Source organism: Urocitellus parryii, chromosome 5, assembly GCF_045843805.1.
Source record: "Urocitellus parryii isolate mUroPar1 chromosome 5, mUroPar1.hap1, whole genome shotgun sequence".
Taxonomy (NCBI): domain Eukaryota; kingdom Metazoa; phylum Chordata; class Mammalia; order Rodentia; family Sciuridae; genus Urocitellus; species Urocitellus parryii.
In genome coordinates this window covers 8,724,275-8,744,329 of record NC_135535.1, presented here as the reverse complement: position 1 = coordinate 8,744,329, position 20,055 = coordinate 8,724,275, and the positions used below count along the sequence as shown (strand labels likewise).

The 20,055-nt window shown below is 52.5% G+C and overlaps 1 protein-coding gene across 1 annotated transcript in view; it reads left to right on the top strand.

Moving 5' to 3' along the window:
• Positions 1 to 6,335, top strand: part of Fam83f (family with sequence similarity 83 member F) — a 29,957-nt gene extending 23,622 nt beyond the window's left edge. The window contains exon 5 of the mRNA XM_026405968.2: positions 6,235 to 6,335. Within this exon, the coding sequence (XP_026261753.1) occupies positions 6,235 to 6,284 (50 nt within the window). The 3' untranslated portion in view covers positions 6,285 to 6,335. The remainder of the gene's footprint in view (positions 1 to 6,234) is intronic.
• The last annotated feature ends 13,720 nt before the right edge of the window (positions 6,336 to 20,055 follow it).

The following is a 20,055-nucleotide window of genomic DNA, read 5'->3' as shown; positions in this document are numbered from 1 at the left end:
TTAGAGTAAGTCAATCAAATGAGAGGCGTGCGGCCAGGCTCTCCTCAGAGAAGCGGAGGCTGCAGCTCAGCAGGGGCAGGCGAAGGCGCTGACTCCAGGGCTCTTTCTGGCTAACCTTGTCCTCGCTGGACCCCTGTCATGGGGATCCAACCTGGCCAAACATCCCACCCTCACCTGTGCCCTCCCAGCACCTGGCCTGGCTTCCTGTTTCTGCTGTAAACAGTTTGCCTTGGTTTTCTCTGTGTCTATTTGATGAGTGGGTTTGTCCTGTGTGAGGGATTGACGGTGGCACTGGTGGCTTCTTCCTGGCCACCTCTCTAGGATGCCCTCATAGCCTGGTCTGCAGCTGCTTAGGAAATGTTTGAAGTGTTTCTAGGCCCAACAGGGCAGGGAAGGTCCTGTGAGCCCCATTTTACAAGAAACATGTGGAGCAGTCACCCATGTGGCCTCTTAGGAGAGTGTGACAGCCGGGCTGCTGTGGTGCCTTAGTCACCTGAGCATGCCTGGGCAGAAGCACTCCTGTGCTGTGATTCCTCCCTGGGTGACTGGGGGGGCGGGGGGTTACGGTGATGAGAACTCGGCCCCTTCACTGGCCGGGTATGTCGAGGCAGGCCTGAGGTCCTGTCCTGCTGCCAAGTCTGACACACCCAGGCTGTGCTTGTGGGATATGTTTGCTGCTGCTTTTTTTTTTTTTTTTTTGTACTGGGGATTGAACACAGGGGCACTTCACCACTGAGCCACATCCCCAGGCCATTTTTACATTTTATTTAGGGACAGGCGCTCTCTAAGTTGTTAGGGTCTCACTAAGTTGCTGAGGCTGGATTTGAACTCACGATCCTCCTGCCTCAGCCTCCAGAGCTGCTGGGATTACAGGCCTGTGCCATCGCACCTGGCTTCCTTTGCTTCTTGAAGTTGAGCAGGCCCGGGTATCTCTGATGTGGGCACAGCGGGAGCGTGAGGACCTTCCCCTGCCCTGTTGGGCTTGGAAGCATTTCCTAAGCAGTTGTAGGCCGAGCTCTGTGCGGATACACTCTCCCTTCTCCCTCCAGATAACCCTTTGAGCCAGAGGTGGCAGGTGGAAGTTGGGAGACGTGCATAAGTGGTCCCAGGGCATAGGAAGTGGTCGTGGGCCGGGAGTCAAACCCAGGCCTGGGCCCAGGCCCTGTCCTCTCAGGGATGGGGAAACTATTCCCCCTTCCCATTCCCCTGGGCTCTCTGGCTCCCCCAACACCAGATGCTGCTGCAGCTCTGTCCCTCTGGTTGGAAGGAGGGTTGCCATGGTGAACACCTGGCAGGGAAGGGGAGGGGCGAGCCCAACCACAAAATGCTGTTTCCCAAGTCCTGACTGGAAGTGAGGTGGAAGCTTTCTCTTCCCTCGGCCCCTCACCCTGAGGTGCTGTTTCCATAGAAACGCAAGGCCCATTGTCTTGTCCCTTCCTGCCGCCTCCTGTGTGTCACTCAGCCTGGGGTTCCCCTGCTTGGATGACTTGGGCAGATGCTGCCACTGCTGCCTGTCTCCGAGCATTTGCACACAGTGCCCTGGAGTCAGCCAAGCAGACCGGGCCTGCACCCTCGGGAGGCCCCTCTCCAGATGCCTGACATCCAGGCAGAGGGAGAGGGGCGAGGGCGAGGGCGAGAGAGGCTGGCACGCACAGTCAGGAAGGTCTGAGGGAGCTTGAGCTGCCACCCCCCTCCATCCTCGGGAGGAAACATGGGGCTGCATGCAGCTCACCGTCACCCGCCTGGATGGGCATCCCATCCCCGAGGCCCTGAAATTCAAGTTCCTTTGTGAGCCCTCTCCTCCTGCTCCTTTCTTCCTCAAAGGCGGAGATGAGAAGCAGGGGCTCCTCCTGAAGGCCCCTCTTAGCAGCCCCCACCTCCCAGACACTGATGTAGTCAGAATGTCCTCAGTGCCTCCCCTCCACCCTCGGGGGGTGGGACAGCTGCAGGACAGCTGGACATGAGAAGGACGGGCCCCTAAAGCCCAGGCCTAAGGTGGAAACTAGTAATCCTCCTATATCCAGAACTGTGGTCAGGAGGAAATCACTTCAGATTCTCTGTTAGGGCCCCAGTCCAGGGAAGGAATCCCCTTCCCACAGGGACACTGGGGACATCAGGACAGCCATGGTAGAGCTCTCTGCCGGCCCACCCCCTAAGTTCCTGAACTTGTCCCTCTCTTCTCTGGGGCTGTTTCCTCTTCTAGAAGATGAGGGGGTGATCGGGGAGGTTTTCCGAGGTCCCTTTGAGCTGATTCACTCTGTCCTGTCTCTGCGCCCTTTTGTCAAGAGAGAATGTGGGTTGATGACAGGGTGGGTGAAAGAGAAAGAAAAAGCAAAGAGCTGACAGCCTGTAAAATTGCTTGATAAGAAGTATATAGTTGTCAAACAGCATGCAAATTTTTGCAAACCCAGGTGTGGCCCTTGGGAGAACCTCAGGGAAATCGCTTCCTCTGGGATTGGGGGTGGGGGCGGGGGCAGGGGAGAGCCCGGTGATTCGAAGGCTCACAGCGCCCTCTAGTGGCGGAAGCTGGGCATCTTTTCCTTTTGCCTTTTCCCTTGATTGGACCTTGTCCCAGTGCAGGCTGAGCTCACCCCTTCCCTCCAGCCTGCCACCCAGGAGTTCAGGACAGGCTGTCTGGGGCAGAGATCCCCAGCCTCTGGGAACAATATCCAGGGTGTTAGTAGCATCTGGGGTGGGCTCAGGAATCCACATTTTAAACAAGAACCCCAATTTTCCCATTTAGTTCTTCAATGAAGAGGGTCCTCAGACCAGCAGATGACACAGATATTCAGACGAGGCTGTGCCTCCAAGGAGCTGCCAGGCTAGGGCACGAGGTTCCAGGTGCTGTACCAGAAACCCCACTAGCTCCACCAGAGGGAGAGCTGGACAAGGCCACTGGCCACCCCTGTTTAAGAAAGTTAAGAGAAACGCAGTGTGAGGTGCTCCCACACAAAACTGGGGTAGTCTTTACAAGCAACCTGCTGAAGGTATCTTGAGATCAAGACCCCTGAGCTTCAGGGAGGGAGTCCTTGTGTCCAGGGTCAGGCAGTGAGGAAAGGGCAGCACGGCCTGCACCTCGCAGGGCCTTCTGCAAAGCAGCTGTGGCTGTCTCTCAGAGGCCAAGGCTGGCACCTCCCCTACATCTTTAGACTGTTTGGATGAGCCACAGGCCTCAGTGTAGACTGAACCCTTCCTGCTGGGTCCTACCAGCTGAGAGGAAGGTGAGTGCAGGGACTTTTCTGCCGCAGTCTGGCTGGGCACAAATAACCAAGCTGCCACAAAGCCTTGTAGTTTCAAACAGCAACTCTTTATTCCCGAAGTCTCACCGGTACTCTACACACACTTCCTGGAATACACTCCCTCCACCAGATTCCACGCGCCAATTCTCCCGGAACCCCCGCGAGAACTCAACGGGAACTCCAAAGTAGTGGGTGCCCAGGCAGAAGGATCCGCCCTATTCCCGGAGCAGGGTCACCTTTCAACCATTCCCTCTAACAAAATGCCAGGCGTCATTCCGACTAAACTGTGGCTCTCAACACTTTTCCTCCCAGGGTCCTTTGAAGTGGCCATGCCTTTCCAGAACTCTCCTACCCACTCCCCCCTCCCCAGTTCATGTTCACAGGGTTTAGGACCCTGGAGATCTCAGATCTCTCCTGGAAATCTGGGTCCCTGTCAGGAATGGGCTCTTGGGGAGATGCTTCCTGGGCTCAGAATTTCATAGGGACCTATGGGTGCCTGTTCCAGGCTATGTCTTCTCAAGTGCTGCAGGTCAAGGTGGGGTTTCAAAATTTAGGATCTCCCTTGAGGAACGTGGGTCAGGCTCCAGCTGGTGCATGGTATCTGTGCTCTGATCTGATGATTCTGAGCACCATTACCAGTATGTGTTGGGGGGAGGGGTTTTGATCACACAGCAGAGGTGAAGGCAACACAGTGAGTGTTCTCAGAGCAACAAACCCCACTCAGGTCCAGAGAAGAGGCAGGGGTGCTCCTTCTCGCTGGCAGACATCAAAACCCTCTGCCTTTACAGTTTCTCTTGGGTGCCATCTTGGGAGGCGCCGGTGAATGAGGCGTGGACCTCACCCAGGGCAGCCCTTGTTCCTGTGGTTGAGAGTATGAGTGTCACCCCCCTCCTGCCTGCCGTTGCCCCGGGCCTTCTGTTGGGTATGTATCTATGAGCCTGCTCTGCACCAGGCTCTATCTAAAAGTTCCTATGTGGCAGGAAATAGAATGAACAAAGTCCCTCCTTATGGAGCACGTCAGGCTGGGGGGTCTGGGGAAAGACCCTTTTGTAAAGAGTGGTCAGGGAAGACCTCTCACCAGAGGAGTCTCTGAGCAGAAATTGGAGTGGAAGGAAAGACCCACACAGACATCAGGGAAAGAACCTTTCCCGCACAGCCCCAAGAGCTGCAGGAGGACGAGGCCCGTTACTCCTGCAGCTTCCGCAGCCGTGTCCCTGCTCCCGTCACCACCTTGCTGCCAGCCCTTCCCTTCTGCCACCCCTGTGCATTTGGTGGCCCTCTCTTCCTATGCCATACCCCTATTTTCAGTCTCATTTCAGTGTTACCTCCTCTTGGAAGCTTGACTTTCTCTCATAAGCTTTCTCTGGGCCATCTTTACCCATGCCATACATATTGTGTTAAAAACGGTGCTCCCTCGTGTCATTCTTCCCCATTGATCTCAGCGGATCCGATTCACCCGCCCATGGCAGGCTCCGGATAAATGAGCACTGGTGGGATGACAAGCACAAGGCATTTCCCCTCAAGCCAGTCTCTCTGTCAGAGGCATGGAAATGAATTCCCAGCACAAGGGATCTCTCCAGGCTTGCATCCAGCCCTGCCAGCCCAGGGGAGCAGGTCCTGCTGAAGACAGCCTTCTCCAGGAAGGAACGAGTGAGCAAGGGCTCCACCCCCACCCCCAGGATGCGTCCTCCCCCGCTTCTGGGTCTGAGATTGATTCTGCTTACCTGCCTCCAAATGCGGCCACCTCTGGGGAGGAACTCCGCGTCTGCTTAGTAGGCCAAGCAAATAAAACAAGCCACTGAGGAGAGGGAGTGGAGGCCCTGTGTCCCTCATAGCAGTGAGGAACTACAGGGTGGCAGAATTTAATGACTAGCAGAGCCACACCAGACATAGCCCTCAGCAGCACCAAAGAAGGTGACCTGTCTTCCCTCCCACCTCCCGCTAGGCCACCACTTGTCCAAGCCTGGGCAACACCAAGGAGGGGCTCAGCTTGTTCATTCTGGCAGACAAGGTGGTGGCTACCGGGTGCAGACCTGGGCATGAGCAGTGGCCTTGCAGGGCTTGTGAGGAGCAGGAGGAAGGGGCTGTGGAGCCAGGGCTCCTAGTCCAGCTCTGTTGAGTGTCTCTTGCTAACAGCCCAGAAGAGGAGACAGATGCCACCTGAATTAAATTCACAGCTGAAGTGATGTGGAAGGTGGTGTGAGTGCCAGGGAGGCCACCCTGGCTGTGTAGGAGGGACCAGCAGGAGACAGAAGGAGCAGCCAGTGCTCTGAGGACATGGTCTCCAGCAGCCTGGCTCCTCAGGGCCAGAGGTGTCGGTGGGCTTCGCAGAGCCCCTCCTTCCCTGCGTAGGGCAGGAATTGGCCACAGACACTGCCAGCCTCATGGGAATGGGCGCTGAGGCCTGGGGGAGAGGAGGAGCAGCTGCTAGCACCAGCATACCCCTTCCTCCACCTTGGATTGCCCTCCGCATGGCCACCCTGGCTGTGCTGCGGGCCCCTCCCATGGGGCAGCGTTTCCTCATCCAGCCCAGCAGGCTGACCACAGATGAGGCTGAACCTGGCTTAGAAGGCTAGTCACTGCCCCGTTGCCGGTCGGCTCTGGGAGTGGGGCCACTGTCTCGGCAGCAGATCCTGGAAGAGGGTCACCCACGGGACTGCCCATGTCAGCCTGGTGAGCCACCTCTGGGCAAGCCTCTTGGTGGTAGTTGTTGACTCTGGAGTCCCTCCCACCCGCCCCCTTTATTCAGGAAACAGAAGGCTTCTTGACATCCCCAACGCAGGGGAACCCTGTGGAGGCTGGCAGGGCACGAAGACTCTTTGTGTGGCTTTTCCAGGGTGGTGTAGACCTGGTTTCCAGACAGGCCGTTGTAAGGGGGGCAGTCACCCTAGCCTCCACATCTGAAGGGCAGACAGCCCACAGAGTAGGGGCTGGAGGCGAATCTGCTGAGCATCTCCCCCATGCCATTCCCTGCCTGTGTCCCCTGTCTCTGCAGGTAAAACAAGTCCCAGTCCTTCCAAGTCCGGCAATTGCGTGATTTCCTAAGCTGCAGGACCTGTGGATGCCCACCTGTCCTGCCCTGTGCCCTGGACAGCACAGGCCCCACCCTGTACCAGTTTGTACCTCCAGCCTCACCGGCCTCCGCCTGCAGCCTCCATCCTGGCCTCAGCGCCTGAATCCAGATGGAAGGGTGGGTCCCAAGACTTCTAAGACCATCGTGTGCTTCCAGACTGTGGTGGCCAGGCCAGGAAGGGTCACTGCTGCTTTGTTTACATGAAGAGGAAGCTCGACTAGTGTCTGTTCCCCTTTATATACCTGCCCCTCCCTCCATTGGGTCAGCCCTGCCCGCCATGTCCCTGGGTAGGGAAAGGGCCATGTCTTTGTGCCCTAGTAGGAGAAGTCTCTGGGTCAGCTCCAGCCACCTGGTTTCTCTTTTTCTGGGCTTCCTGGTGCTTTTTGGTTGCTCCTACCAGGAAGGACAGGGTTCTGAGTAGGGGTCCCCAGTTCCAGTCTTGCTCCAGCCTTAGAACTGCCAGTAGAAGGAGCATCTGGGACAGCTGGGACACTGGCTGCTGTGGCCTTCCTGGCCTAGACCTATACTGGGCTCTGAGGGAACAGAGGGGAAGACACCAGCCTCCCACAGTCAGTGGCAAGTTTGGACCCCGCCCATGCAAAAGTCCCTTCCCTCCCCAACCCAGCAGGCGGGGTTGGTACTCCAGGCCTCCTGGGCAGGTGCCTGCTGCAGCCCCTCCATGGGTTCTTAGAGGGCCTGGCCTGGGCCTCCCTTCAGTTTGCTTTGGTTTGCAGCCCAATGAAGGGAAAGAGAGGGTCCCGGGTGATGGGGAACTGGACTCTAAAGACAGGAGAATTTGCCCCTTCCCCTTAAGATGGTCATGGGTCCCCTCCACCTACAGAACTTCCCCAGTTACATTTTAGCCAAAGACTAGCCTTAGCCTCCTGTGACTTATTGGGCTCTGCTCAGGGGCCTCGTCCCCGCCAAGCAGGTGGCCTCTGCCATGGTGCTGGGCGAGGGCACCCAGTACACAATGCCCCTCCCCATCCGGTGACTGGTTTAAACAGTTCTGGAAAGTGCTTCCTTATGCACCAAGGCCTGGCCATGTGACGCATCTCTTTCTGGAGAGCAGAGGAGATGTGAGAGTGGGGGCCAAGCCTTAGCTCCAAGTGGTCCCTTAGAGGTGAGGGACACAAGAGGCCTAAGCAGGCAGCTCAGCCAGCCCTTGTCCGCCCGGAGGTGGGAAGCTGGCCTGCTTTACCCTTCTTCCCTCTCCTTCATGCAGGGCCAGGAGAGACACCTAGCAGGGTCCCTGTGGAAGTTCCAAGTCACTGCAGCCTAGAGCCAGCCCTCCTTTCTGCCTCAGTTTCTCCATGTGCCAAGATGGGGCTTTTCTCACTTTCTGTAGGACTTAGGGGAAACCATATGTTAAAGGGGAAGCGACTGAAGGTGGCGCAGAGTGCCGACCCTTAAGCGGGGTTCCCCCTGCAGGCCCTCTCCCCTCCAGCCTGTTTCTTCATCCTTTCAGAGGGCTGGCGAGGATGGTCTCTGGCCCCCTCAAGCTCTGAAAATGCTCAGGAAACTACAGTGCGGAGATGGCCAAGGACCGTGACGTCATAAAATGCAGCTCTTACTGTTGGCTTGTGGGCCTAAGCTTCCACCCACTCTGTTCTGCCTCTTGGCTTCTCAGTTTCGGGTGCGTCTGCCCTCTGTTCCAGCACGTGCATGCACTTGGTGAACTATGCACCCCCTCACCACATCTCAGGAGGACATCTGGCCTTCCCAGTTGGGGGGCAGGTTCAGGGGTGGATGGTGCCCTTGGACCCAGCCCAGCTGCTTCTGCAGGCTGGCAGCACCGCAAGGGCTGGAGGACAGATTAGGAGGGCCCTCAGTGTGGGGCCCTGGCTTTGTGGCCCCCACCCCACCAGGCCACTGTCTCGCCTGCCAAGTGCAGAGACTGCAGGTTGAGGGTTAGCAGCTCGTGCAGCCCTGGAGAAGGCCAGCCTCCCGGTGAGCAGAGCCCCTGGTGTTGCTGCCACCCTGGCTTCTGCCCCACAAGGGCAGGAAGCCCAACTTCTGTATGGGGCTGGTAGACTGTCCCTTGACCTATGTCACCTGTAGTATCTGTCCTCAGAGTGTGGTTAGTCCTACCTCTGATCTATCAAGGTTATTTCTAAGACAGCCTCTGCTAACATCAATACCCTGCTCCTGTAGAGAACTTGATGGAAAGTCTAAACGAGAAGGGAAGCCTAGACACAGAGGAAGAGGCGAGAGGGGGAGTGGCTCTGTCACCCCCACCACACTGCTTTTCTCTCTTTATTAAATGCCTACTATTTGCCGATCACTGTGCCAGGTGATTTAGGAACATACAGGTCTCAAACTAAGAACAGCTGAGGAAAGAGCCCTTTTCAAAGTCATCAAATAATTTTCATGTGCATTTGGGGCATGAGCCTCGTCGGGTTGTGTGTTGAGCCGCATGAGGTGTGATTGCCATTTCTCAGGTGAGGTACACAGCTCTCCCAAGTCCCTCATCACATAAAATACAGTTCTGGAGCTGTACCTCAGGCTCAGACTCTCAGCACTAATGACACTTTGGAGCTGCCAAGTCCTCTGTTGAGGGAGGGGCTGTGGTAGTATCGAAGGGTGTGGAGACATCCTTGCCTCTACCTGCTGCATGCCACAATGTCTCCAGATGTCACCCAATGCATCGGGTGGGGGTGTAAATCCCCTCTGTTTAGGGCCCCTGCTTTCTACTTTGAGGCTCCGACAACCACAAATGACTTCTTGAAAGGCGCTTCCAGGCTCTCCGCCCTGTGTCTTGGACAGAGAGCTCGTCGGAGGTGGCTGACGTGCCTGAGATTTTGACTTCTGGGACAGCTCTCCGAGAGGCATCCTCCAGTTTCAGCCTAGTTACCTTGATTGGCTCTTCACTGCCATGCTCACCCCAGAACAGGTGTGTTTCTGTGCACACATCTGCCTTACTGCGCTCTGCTCCTTGTCCGGTTTCCTCCCAATCTACTGCTCTTCCTGAATCTCACCTACACCCCATGTGGAAAGTACCCTGGGGTGTGCCTGTGTGTGCCCAGCAGTGGCCCTGTTCCAAAAGCAGCCAGGGCTGATGGCAAGAGAGCCTCTAAACTCAAATCAGGCCAAGGATTTGCTACCTGGTTGTCATGGCCATATTCTGAATAAACATCAACAAAGCCCCCTCTGCAGCTAATTAGCCCTGCCTTGCACTGTGGATTCAGTTTGTCATCTGGCAACGTGCCACACTGTGCCACACTCAGGCCTTCCTGCCCCAAAGACGCAGAGGCTGTCATTGATCATCTGCACTGCTGTTCCAGCTGCACAAGCTTTGCCACAGGACAGACAGACACCCTGGGCTCAGTGAGCTGAGCCTGACCAAGGTTGGGAGCGCATACACCTTAGACAAAGTCAGGAAACGGGTGCAAGTGTGTTTTTGAGCTAATTGCAAAGACTTCCCAGTTAGGCATGCACTTCAAGGCTTCTACTCTCCCACCTGTGCAGCAAGGAAGATACCATGTGCTGCAGCAGGACATCACAGGTACCCATTCTTTAGGGTTCCTGAACCTAGAGAACAGGTAGAACAGCTAGACCTCACCTGTCTAGCTCACTGTTGTAACACAGTATTTGCTTCATACCTATTTGTTAAAAGATTGAAGACTTAACAGTCACTTAAAACAGAAAACAAGCCAGACTAACAAACTGGTGAGGCGTCACCAGCCACAGTGGCAATCGCCTGTTATCCCAGATGCTCAGGAAGCTGAGGCAGGAGGATGGCAAGTTCAAGCCCAGCTTGGGCCACTTAGTGAGACCCTGTCTCAAAAACTGTTAAGTCCAAAGGGCTGGGGATGTACCTCAGTGGTAGAGCATTTGCTGGGCATGTATGAGGCTCTGGGTGCACACCTCAGTACTAAGTAAATAAATAAATGGGAAATCAATCATGACCCTTTCAGCCTTGTTCCTGATTTGCTACACAGTACACGAGAGTCAAATGAGACCCTGCTGTCTGCCACTTAGTTTCTTAAGGCCTGCGCTTATCCCTCCTCTAGGAGCATTTCTCCTGTCACTGTGTGTTCTAAGCCAAGTCTTCATCTCCCAGGCCCTCAGACTGGGTAGAACCATGGCTCCAGGCCCCTGGCTGCTCAGAAATGGCCCTTGCTGCATGTGTCCTTTCAAAATGCTCACAGAATTGGGAGGAGGAAAGGAGCCTCCTGGAGGTGAGATTTGTCCAAAGCCACCCAACAAGTCATGGGAAGGGCGGGCTGGCAAGGACACCCAAGAGCACTTTCACTGCGCTGAGTGGCCTCTCTCCAGGTGACCGGTCAAAAGCTAGTTTCCACCTATGAAAGTGGTTAGGAGACAGGGCCACGTCTGCAGTCACTAAAACGCAGCTTCGGGAACAGATGTCCACGTAGAAAGACACTGACTAGGACCCACTGCAGATGCCAGCAAATGCATGGGAGCCTGAAAGAGGAAAAGCAGCCAAAGGCAAGAACAGGCCCTGAGCGGGGAGAGTCCATTGTGTGCCAAGAACTGTGCCTGGTGACTCTCATTTCCTGTGTGAGGCGTTGATTCCCTGTCTCGTCTCTTCCTGAAGGTGTCTTGGAGTTTAGATGACTGGACAGGGAGAGGGCAGTTCATGGTGGCCGTTGGAAGGCCGTGCATGTTTGTTCGTCCCGTGGATACGCACTGGGTGCCTGGCCTGGGAATATATGGTGAGGGAGGAAGACGCTGGCCTTCTGGTGGCGTGGCTGGCTGCATGCTGCTTGCTGGGACCTTATTGGCATGTATGGTGGAGAGGACAGGCTTCAGGACAGAGAGGCATGTGGAATCCTCATTCTGGCACTGAACGGCTAAAGACCTGGCAAGCTAGTTCACATTCCTGAACCCTGGTTTCCTCGTGTCTCCACGGGGCTGATCTGAGTCCCTGTCCTGAGGCCAGGGAGTAGTCACATAGAGTGCCCCAGCAGGAGGACGAACTCGGGAGAAGCATCCACCCAGGAGTGTTAGATCCAGGTCTTGGGATGTTCTCTCCTGGATTCTCTCCCTGCCCCGCCCCCTGCATATTTGCCAATTATGCAGCTGAGATTCTGGCACACGGGGCTAAACACCCCCAGCCCCCAACACATGGCCCTGCCTCAGAAAGAGCTGCAACATTAACTGGTGGCACAAAAATCCCACAAGTTTTTTTTTCTTTTTAATCTTTATGTTGTTTATTTATTTTTATGTGGTGCTGAGGATCGAACTCAGTGCCTCACTTGTGCAAGGCAAGCGCTCTGCCGCTGAGCCACAACCCCAGTCCCACAACTTTTCTTGATGGATAGTTTTGGGTGAAATGTTAATTTAGTTTGAGAATCCTTGAATATAAAATACAAATAAAACCTACATCAGGGCTTGGGGATCTAGCTTGGTGGTAGAACTCTTACCTAGCAGGGGTGAGGCCTGAGTTCCATCCCTAGCACTATAAAAATAAATAAATAAATAAAATAAAACCTAAGAAACAACATTTCCAGAGAGGCTGGCCAACCCTGCACCCAGCCACAACCCTTTCCAAGCCCCTGTCTGTGTGCGGTGTGTGCGCCACTTTGCCCGGCCTTAAAAATGGTTTTTATTTATTTATTTATTTATTTTGGGGGGGGTTCCTCTAGCCTCTCCCAATAATGACTCCACTGGCTGTCCCCTGGCTGCACTGGGAAGATCCTGACGTCCCTCTGGTGGCCCTGAAGAATCTATGTGCTGGCTCCTTGGAGGAGCCCAGGCGGCTGGCGGCACTGTGGGGAAAGTCTGACCCCTTGTGGCCAGCTGGCAGCTCGAGTCCTTCCTCTGGGGCAGATGGCAGGGCCGGGTTGGGCAAGATCTTCCTGCAAAGAGTCTGAGTAAATACTCCAGGTTTCTCAGACACACGACCTCTATCGCACCAAAGCAGTCACAGACCAGCTGTGAAAGAGCGGGTGCAGCCGGGGCGTCTGTGAGACTTTTTGGATGTGGAAATTTAGATCTTACATAATTTGTATGTTCCACAAAGAATTATTCCTTTAAATTGTTTTCAATCATTTAAAAATATAAAAACCAAGACAGAGGGTGTAGCTCAGCCTGTAGACTGTGTGCTTAGCCTGTGCAAGGTCCTGGGGTTCCATCTACAGCTGCCCTAAATAGATAAATAAAAATGTAAAACCCATTTTTAAGGCACACACCTAGAATCCCGGCTGCTCGGGGAGTAGCAGGGGAGTGGATTGAGGTTGGGGAGTGGATTGAGCCCACAAATTCAAGACCAGCCTGAGCAGCAGGGTTAAACTCTTTCCTTTTTTAATATTTATTTTTTAGTTGTAGGTGGACACAATACCTTTATTTTATTTTTATGGGGTGCTGGAGAGCGAACCCAGGGCCTTATGAATGCTAGGCGAGTGCTTTACCGCTGAGCCACAACCCCAGCCCGAAACTCCTTCCTTAGAAAGAAAAGAAGAAACATTCTTACCTCACAGGCAGTGCCCAAACAGGTGGCAGGCTGGCCTCTGGGCCTAGGACACCTGTCCTCCATGCCTTTGCTCCCAGCACCACCTCCCAACCGTCCTACCTGTCATCTTTGTCAGTGTTTTGTCAGGAGGAATCCCAGAGGTCCCCTCCCTCATCAGAAACTGGGGAGCCGTTACTGGTTTCCACCCATGTCATCAGTTCACAGAGGTGCCCATTAGTTGCCCCGCCCTTGCCAAGGCACATACGAGAGCCCAAGTTTTAAGCAACATTTACTTCATACTTTTATTCATTCATTCCTTCATTTGAAAAAGCTCATGGAGAATTTTCTGTGCCCCAGGTGCTATGATAAGTCAGAACTGGTCTCTGTCCCCAAGATGTTCAGTACCTGGTTGGGAAGAAGGACCCAGGGAGGCACGTGTTATGGTGGAGAGGCTCATGAAGTGTGGAGCCCAGAGGGGGCACTCAGCCTGGAGTGTAGGTCAGGGGAGGATCCGGGAAGGAGGGCGGGATCTCTGAGCTACCCTTGAGGAGTTCAAGGAGAGGAAGGAGGCAGGCAGGGAAAGGTGCAGCCCCTATGTGGAACTCTTAGTAAAATCCCAAGCATCAGGCAATCAAGATGGTGAAGACTCCATCAGGGCAGCCAGAGGATCTGAGGGGAGGAAAAGGGGTGGGCCTTGCTTTCCACTCTGCTAAAAGCCTGGAGAAGGGAGGGGCAGTAGAAATGTAGAAGGGGGTGCAGGATAAGGAGGAAGGGGCTTACTTGGCATAGATACAGAGTAGGAATAGACAAACTCACCAAGGAAGGGCTGGGCATGGCCCCACTGAGGAGTCCCTTGGAGGAAACCATCCCTCACTGGGCACCTTCTCCTTATGAGTCTCACAATAACCCTGACAGGTAGCTGTGATTTTTTTTTTCATATCTACCAATTAAAAACTGTGTGACCTTGGGCAGTTCTTCTTCTCCTCTTCCCTCATCTGTATTTACCTCCTAAGATTGTTTGAGGATTGACTAAATTAACATATGTGAAACACACAAGGGCCCATTTTCTGGTCATGCAACCTGTGGTTTCCACAGGACTCAGAAGGTGAGGGGTCCACATTTGGTTTAATGCTCTGCCGTTGCCACCTTGCAAATCTTCATAATTTGGAGCCCTGTGCTTTCATTTTGCACTGGATCCCACAATTATATACCCAGTCCTGCCTGCCAGAGTATATGCTTTAAAATATTAAGTTTTATCATTATCTTGGGGTTGAGAATAACAAATGTGATTTGATATATTCATTTTAGAACTAAGGAAACTGAAGCTGGATAGTTTATGTGACCTGCACAGAGTTAGATGCAAGCAGGCTCAGAACAAAGGCTGGAGATGGGGAGATGGAGATGGTAATCTTCGAGGTGAAGGCAGGATACTGACCTGGCTTCCCCCCACCCTGTGCCCTCAGAGGACCACATAAGGAGGCAAGTGCACCCAGGCACTTTGAAGGAGCCCAGAAAAAGAGATGGTAGGAAAAAGAGCATGAACAGTTGTAGAGGTAGGAGGAAAGCTGGCTATTTTGGGAAGTAAAGTAAAGATTCTCAGTGTAAAACATAGTGGTGAAGCCATGGAAACAAGGACTGGGAAAGTCTCTTGGATCTTGGCCACAAAAAAAGGTTATAGATGAGCTTAGAGAAACAAGTTTGAGTAGCATTAGGGCTAGAAGCCAGGTTTACAGAAGGGAGCTTGGTAGTGGTAGAGACGGTCACTGGTTATTATTTAAGAAGTTGGGCTATGGAAATAGAAAAGGGAAGTAAGGAATGAGGAGGAGAGGGAGGGAGGGAGGGAGGAAGAGAAAAGGGAAGGAAGGCAGGCAGGCTCTCTGAAGGGCTGGAAGGAGAGCAGATGCCAACTGGGTTACAGAGGAAGAATGTCCAGAGGCAGCAACTTCACCAGGGAGCGGTGTGCCTCTTTCCCTGAGTCTATAGGAAAAGGAGGGTGGAGTATGTGAATAAAGACTATGGGGGCTGCTGTGCTTTTGGGGGCTGGTTGTCTCCCCAGCTGTGCTGTGGAGTTCTTACTGTAGACATCTCTGGGCACCACAGCTGTGTGGCTCAGCTCACTCACTGGAGTCAGACTGCCCGGGTTCAACTGTGGATTCAACAACTACCTGTGGTGACCTGGAGCAAGTTACTTGGCCCTTCAGTGCCTTTGTTTTCCTATCTGGAAAATGGGGATAACCATGGTTGCTGTGAAGCATGACTGCCACCATTCGTGCAAAGTCCCCAGTATGGGGTCTGACAGACACATGCACATGTCCAGGACAGGACAGTGATTATTAACAACAACATCTCCTTGCCTTCTTGTGAAACCCCTCCCGTGCATCTAACATTGGCCAGCATGCTGAAGGGTTCCAGGGTTTGCTGCTTGACTAAGTAGCTTTCAGGAAGTGTGGTCATAAAAAATGAGGGGTGATTTGGAAGTGGCACAGCGTCTATCTCAAGGGCTTTGTTGCACAGTAAATGCCACAGACATGCAATAAATGCTTATGAGCATGTCCTTTGTCGTTGGCACACACTAGTATGTTCCTCTCCCACATTGATCCTGGTCTTTGGCTATTGCCACACCCAGGCCCAAGTGAGCAGTATCAGCTGATAGCTGTCCCCTTGTCAGGTTTCTTGACAGGGATCATCCTATTGTTAGAAGCTTCAAGAATTGCAGAATACTTTACAAGCACTGCCCAATGTCTCATAGCAATGAGAGGCCAGGACAAAGTGTGGCGGGTGTTCTCCTGTACCACAGAAATCAGAGCTGGAGTAGAACCAGCTGGCTATGTCGTCCCAAGGTTGGGTCACTGCAGAAGTGTTTGCCAAAAATTCCCACTGCCTTGGATTTTGTCCAGGCCAAGGGCAGAGATCACAGCACAATCTCTCAAGGGACAAAAAGGAAGACTGTTGCTTTGGATGGCTTGGAGCACTCTTGGTCACCATCCAAGGCAGCTATCACTCATTAAATCTGCCTTCCCTTCCAGCAAAAAAACAACTCAAGGGAACACCACATATAGAACTCTAAGAATGGTATAGTGCTCCAAGAACACAGTGCCCATGCCTGCACACAAGTGTGCAGGGCTCTAGGGGTCTTTTTACCCTCAACTCTGGTTGGGTGGGAACAAACAAAAAATATTAACCCTGAGTAGCATGCAGAGAGAGGGAGAGTATAGGAGAGTAACCCAGCATTTCATTTTCTGATCTGGGCTGCCTTTAAGGGTAAGGTTTGTGGCCACAATCATCAAGTCGTGCCTGAAAGCCCTAGGGCAGTGAGGGTGAGCTCAGCAGACACCCTCACCCCCTTAGCTGTACATTCACACCAAGCTGAGCAAACCCCAGAGTCCTAACACTTCATGAGACAGAAATTTGAAACCCTCATCCTCTGTGATAAATATTTGATTGATTTATTGGCTTCCTTCTTATCCAGACAGAAAATGAGGACAGGTTCCATTCAGAGCTGCACTTTAGAGTAACAAAAGCTCTCAGAGCCCAGATATGACCCTGCACCATATCCCACTGTTCGAAGAAGAAATCCATGTGTGGATCTAGTCATGAAAGAGTCTGGGGAGACATTCTCCTTAATGGGTGGCTGGCCGTAGAGATAGGATTATGGAAAGCTTTTATTTTTTACTTTTTAACTTTTTATACTGTCTGAAATATAGAATACCATATTAAATTGAGTAAATGTCATATATTTATTCAGTGTTACTTCTATGATTAAAAAAAAAACACCTAGCAATCTTGTTTGGAAATTATTTCCCTATTCTTAAGTGGACAACTATGACAAGGTTTCAGGCTTCCCATCTTCTCCCAAGGAGAGAAGCACAATGAGGCAGAATGGTCAAATAATTGAAAGCCTTCAAAGACAAAGAATATAGGAATAACAGGCTTTGGCCGCTCCCGGATATTCCCATCCTGTTCCCTAACCCCAGAAAACAAATGCTACAGTTAACAACACATCTTCAGACTATTGCCTGGCTAACAGGCAATAGTCTTTAGTTTTCTTTGTAGATGGCACTTTAATTTTCTTTTATATGTCACTTTTCCTGGTTAGCTATCCCTGGAAACCCCTGACCATCCCATGTGCTTCTAGGGCCAATTGTCCCAGCACTACACTATGATTGTCTGTGTACCTGTTGCCTGCCCCCTCCCAGACTAAGGTTCCTGACCATAAGGAAGGTGTACAACCCTTGTTCCCTAAGCAAGTGCTCCACATGTTTGCTAAATATTTACTGAACAATTATCTATTTGGGAACCTTTTATGATCAGAGCAATGTAAGGGATACAAAGATGAAAAAGAGATTATTTCAGTATAATTACAACCGGGGTATATCCAACAATTAAATATAAAACTAAATACTAACTAGTGCATGCCTCTAATCTCAGTGACTTGGGAGATTGAGGCAGGAGGATTGCAACTTTGAAGTATCCTGAGCCATTTAGTGAGACACTGTCTCAAAATAAAAGAGGGCTGGGGTTGTGGCTCAAGCAGTAGCGCGCTCGCCTGGCATGCATGCGGCCAGGGTTCGATCCTCAGCACCACATACAAACAAAGATGTTGTGTCCGCTGAAAACTAAAAAATATTTTTTAAAAAAAAGAATACAAAGGGGTGAGGATGTAGCTCAGTAGTAAAGCCCTTGAGTTCCATCCCCAGTACCAAAAAATAACAACAAAAAATTAGCACTATTTTAAGGGTTAAAATAGGGGTACAATCAGTCAACTTGAATGTTAGGAAGGTTTTGGACACCACATTCTTTGTGTTTTCTGGTTCAAAATGCTCAGATTTTTGAATGCTGGTATGGGGCATGTGTGTGGAGCTGTAAGGATTCAGGTCCTTAGAAACTTTATTAGAATGTGACTCACGATTTTTCTTCTGCCCTTGCAGTTGCCCTAGGAATACCTGCCATTTACTCTTAATTAATGTTTGTGAAATACTTTTGTCTTCCTTTACTTAAAGGTCATAAGTGTTATTATTATGTTACTGTGGTTGTTTTATTATTAAAGCAGTGCCAATGAGATTACACAACAGCTTGGATTAGGGAGTGAAACAAGGGCCATGATCCCACTGAAGCTACAGGGGATAGGGATTTTGGATGGTAAAATGGTAATTACCCCTGACGGAATGTGGGCTAGAGTCCAGCATTGTGCTCCTGAAGATCATTTCGTCCCAGAGGCTTAGGGCTGGCCCTCTGGCAATGGGTCCAAAGCATCCTGCCCTCCCCTGGCTGAAATATGGAAAGCTGTCACAGAGAAAAGAACCCAGTGGCCATAAGCCAGGAGCACAAGGCTTGCTTGGCATCAGCTCCCTGGAAGCTTTCCAGGAGCTGAAGGGCTTTTTCATTTGCAAGCAATCAATTATTTATTTCTAAGGCAATTTCTCTCTCTCTCTCTCTCTCTCTCTCTCTCTCTCTCTCTCTCTCTCCTTGTTTCCAGGTCTTGAGGACTCTCTCCAAGGAACAAGCTGAAGATGGATGGATGGTAAAGGTTAGTATAATGCATATGCACACATGTTCTGGGCACACGAGGGTGGTAGAAATATCCATTCTTAAATCTGAAAAGAAAATGATCATAGATGCAGGCTATTTGTCATGGAAAGATCAAGACTAATTGAGGGTGGATGAAGTAGAGGCAATGACAACCTTGCTATAGGTAGTCTCCAGCAGTGTCACTGCCAGAAACTGATTAAGGAACCTGGCATCTGAATGAAATGTTTTTAAAATATTGGGTTGATTGACGGGTACGCTTATGAACTCAAGAAGAGGCACTAAAGCATAGTGAAAAGAGTGAAGGCTCTGGAGTCAGATACAGGACATAAAGAAAGGCCCGCCAACTACTTTGTAACTGGATGACCTTGGGCAAATTTCCTAACCTCTCTCAAGCCTTCATTTCCTACCCGTAAACCTCAGTGTGTAACTCACAGGTTTAACCAGATGTTCTCTGTAAAGAATTCAATACAGTACTTGGAACAAAACACGCACAATAAATGGTAGTCATTATTATCAACTACTGGTCAACTAATCAGAGTTGCTCCCAGCTCCCTTCTAAACAATTAACTGTAGCACAGCAAATCCGGGTCTGAAGGACGCATTTGTGTGCCCAATAAAGAACCAGGAAAGAACTCAGTGGAGTCAAACCAATGGTATCAGCTCTTGTTGTGAGCCGGGCTTTCTTGCTGTCCCACCAATGGTTTGAGGATTTGACTTGCGAGCGACATCCTGACAGTCCAATGACGCACAACCAGCCCACACTCAACACTTCGGTGGGGATAAATCAAGAAGCCGGCACGTATAGATTCCGTTATTAGGCAGTATTGGATGGAGAGAGGAGCTTAAAGGAAACAGCGCCTGGGAGAGGCATTGATGAACTAAAAAAAAGAAAAAAGACGATGGTTGCGCCAAGCAAGCTCGGCCGCCATCATGCTCTAGTTTCCCCTTTGACTCTCTGGGTCCGCGACCGAGGAAGCGGCCTCTGGGATGCTGAGGGGGTGTGTCTCCGCGTGATTGGCGCAGGCCCTTCAGCCAATCCTAGATCGTCAAACGGGAAGCACTTAGCCAATGAGGGGCAACGGCAGCGGCGAGGACTTGCAGGGGCGGAACAGCAGCTTGACGGGCACAAAAACCAGCCAGTGAGAACCGGAGGCAACCTCCCTACAGCCAATGGAGTGGGACTCTGGGCGGGCCCCCCAGTGTTTGTGTTGTGGTTTTGGGGGAGGGAGGCGGAGGGGAAAGTTTGTTTATTTTGTTTTTAGTTTCTGGGGTCCCCGAGCTTCTAGAAGGTGAAGCGGGAGGGAGTAAACCCCACGCCCCTCAGTCCCCCTGCGACGTCGCCCGCATAGCCTGCGGAGAAGCGGGGACCGCACGCCTCGTCTCGCCTCACAGCGGAACGCCGCGCACTCGGAGCCGGCGCGGTTCCGCGGTGAGTACTGTCGGCCGCGCCGTCCTTCCCCTCCCCCGCGCACCGCCCAGTCCGAGTGGGGCGCCCCCGGGTGGGCGAGGGCGCCCGCGGGGGCGCGCGGCGCGGCTGAGACGCGGCATGTACGTGTCCTCGCGACTGAGCGCGCGCGGCGGGAACGGGCCGGGCAGGGGGCGTGAGCGCGCGGGGTCGGTGCGGGCGGCTGCGCCCGGCGCGCGCCACGAAGCTGGCGTCGGGTGGATGGGAGTCGAGAGACTACCGGGGCCGCGGGCGACGTCCGGCTCTTGGGCCGCGGCGCCCTGAGTGGCCGGGCAGGGACGGGCGGGCGGGCGCGCGCGGCTCCCGCGTCACGCGCCGGCAGGTGTGAGCT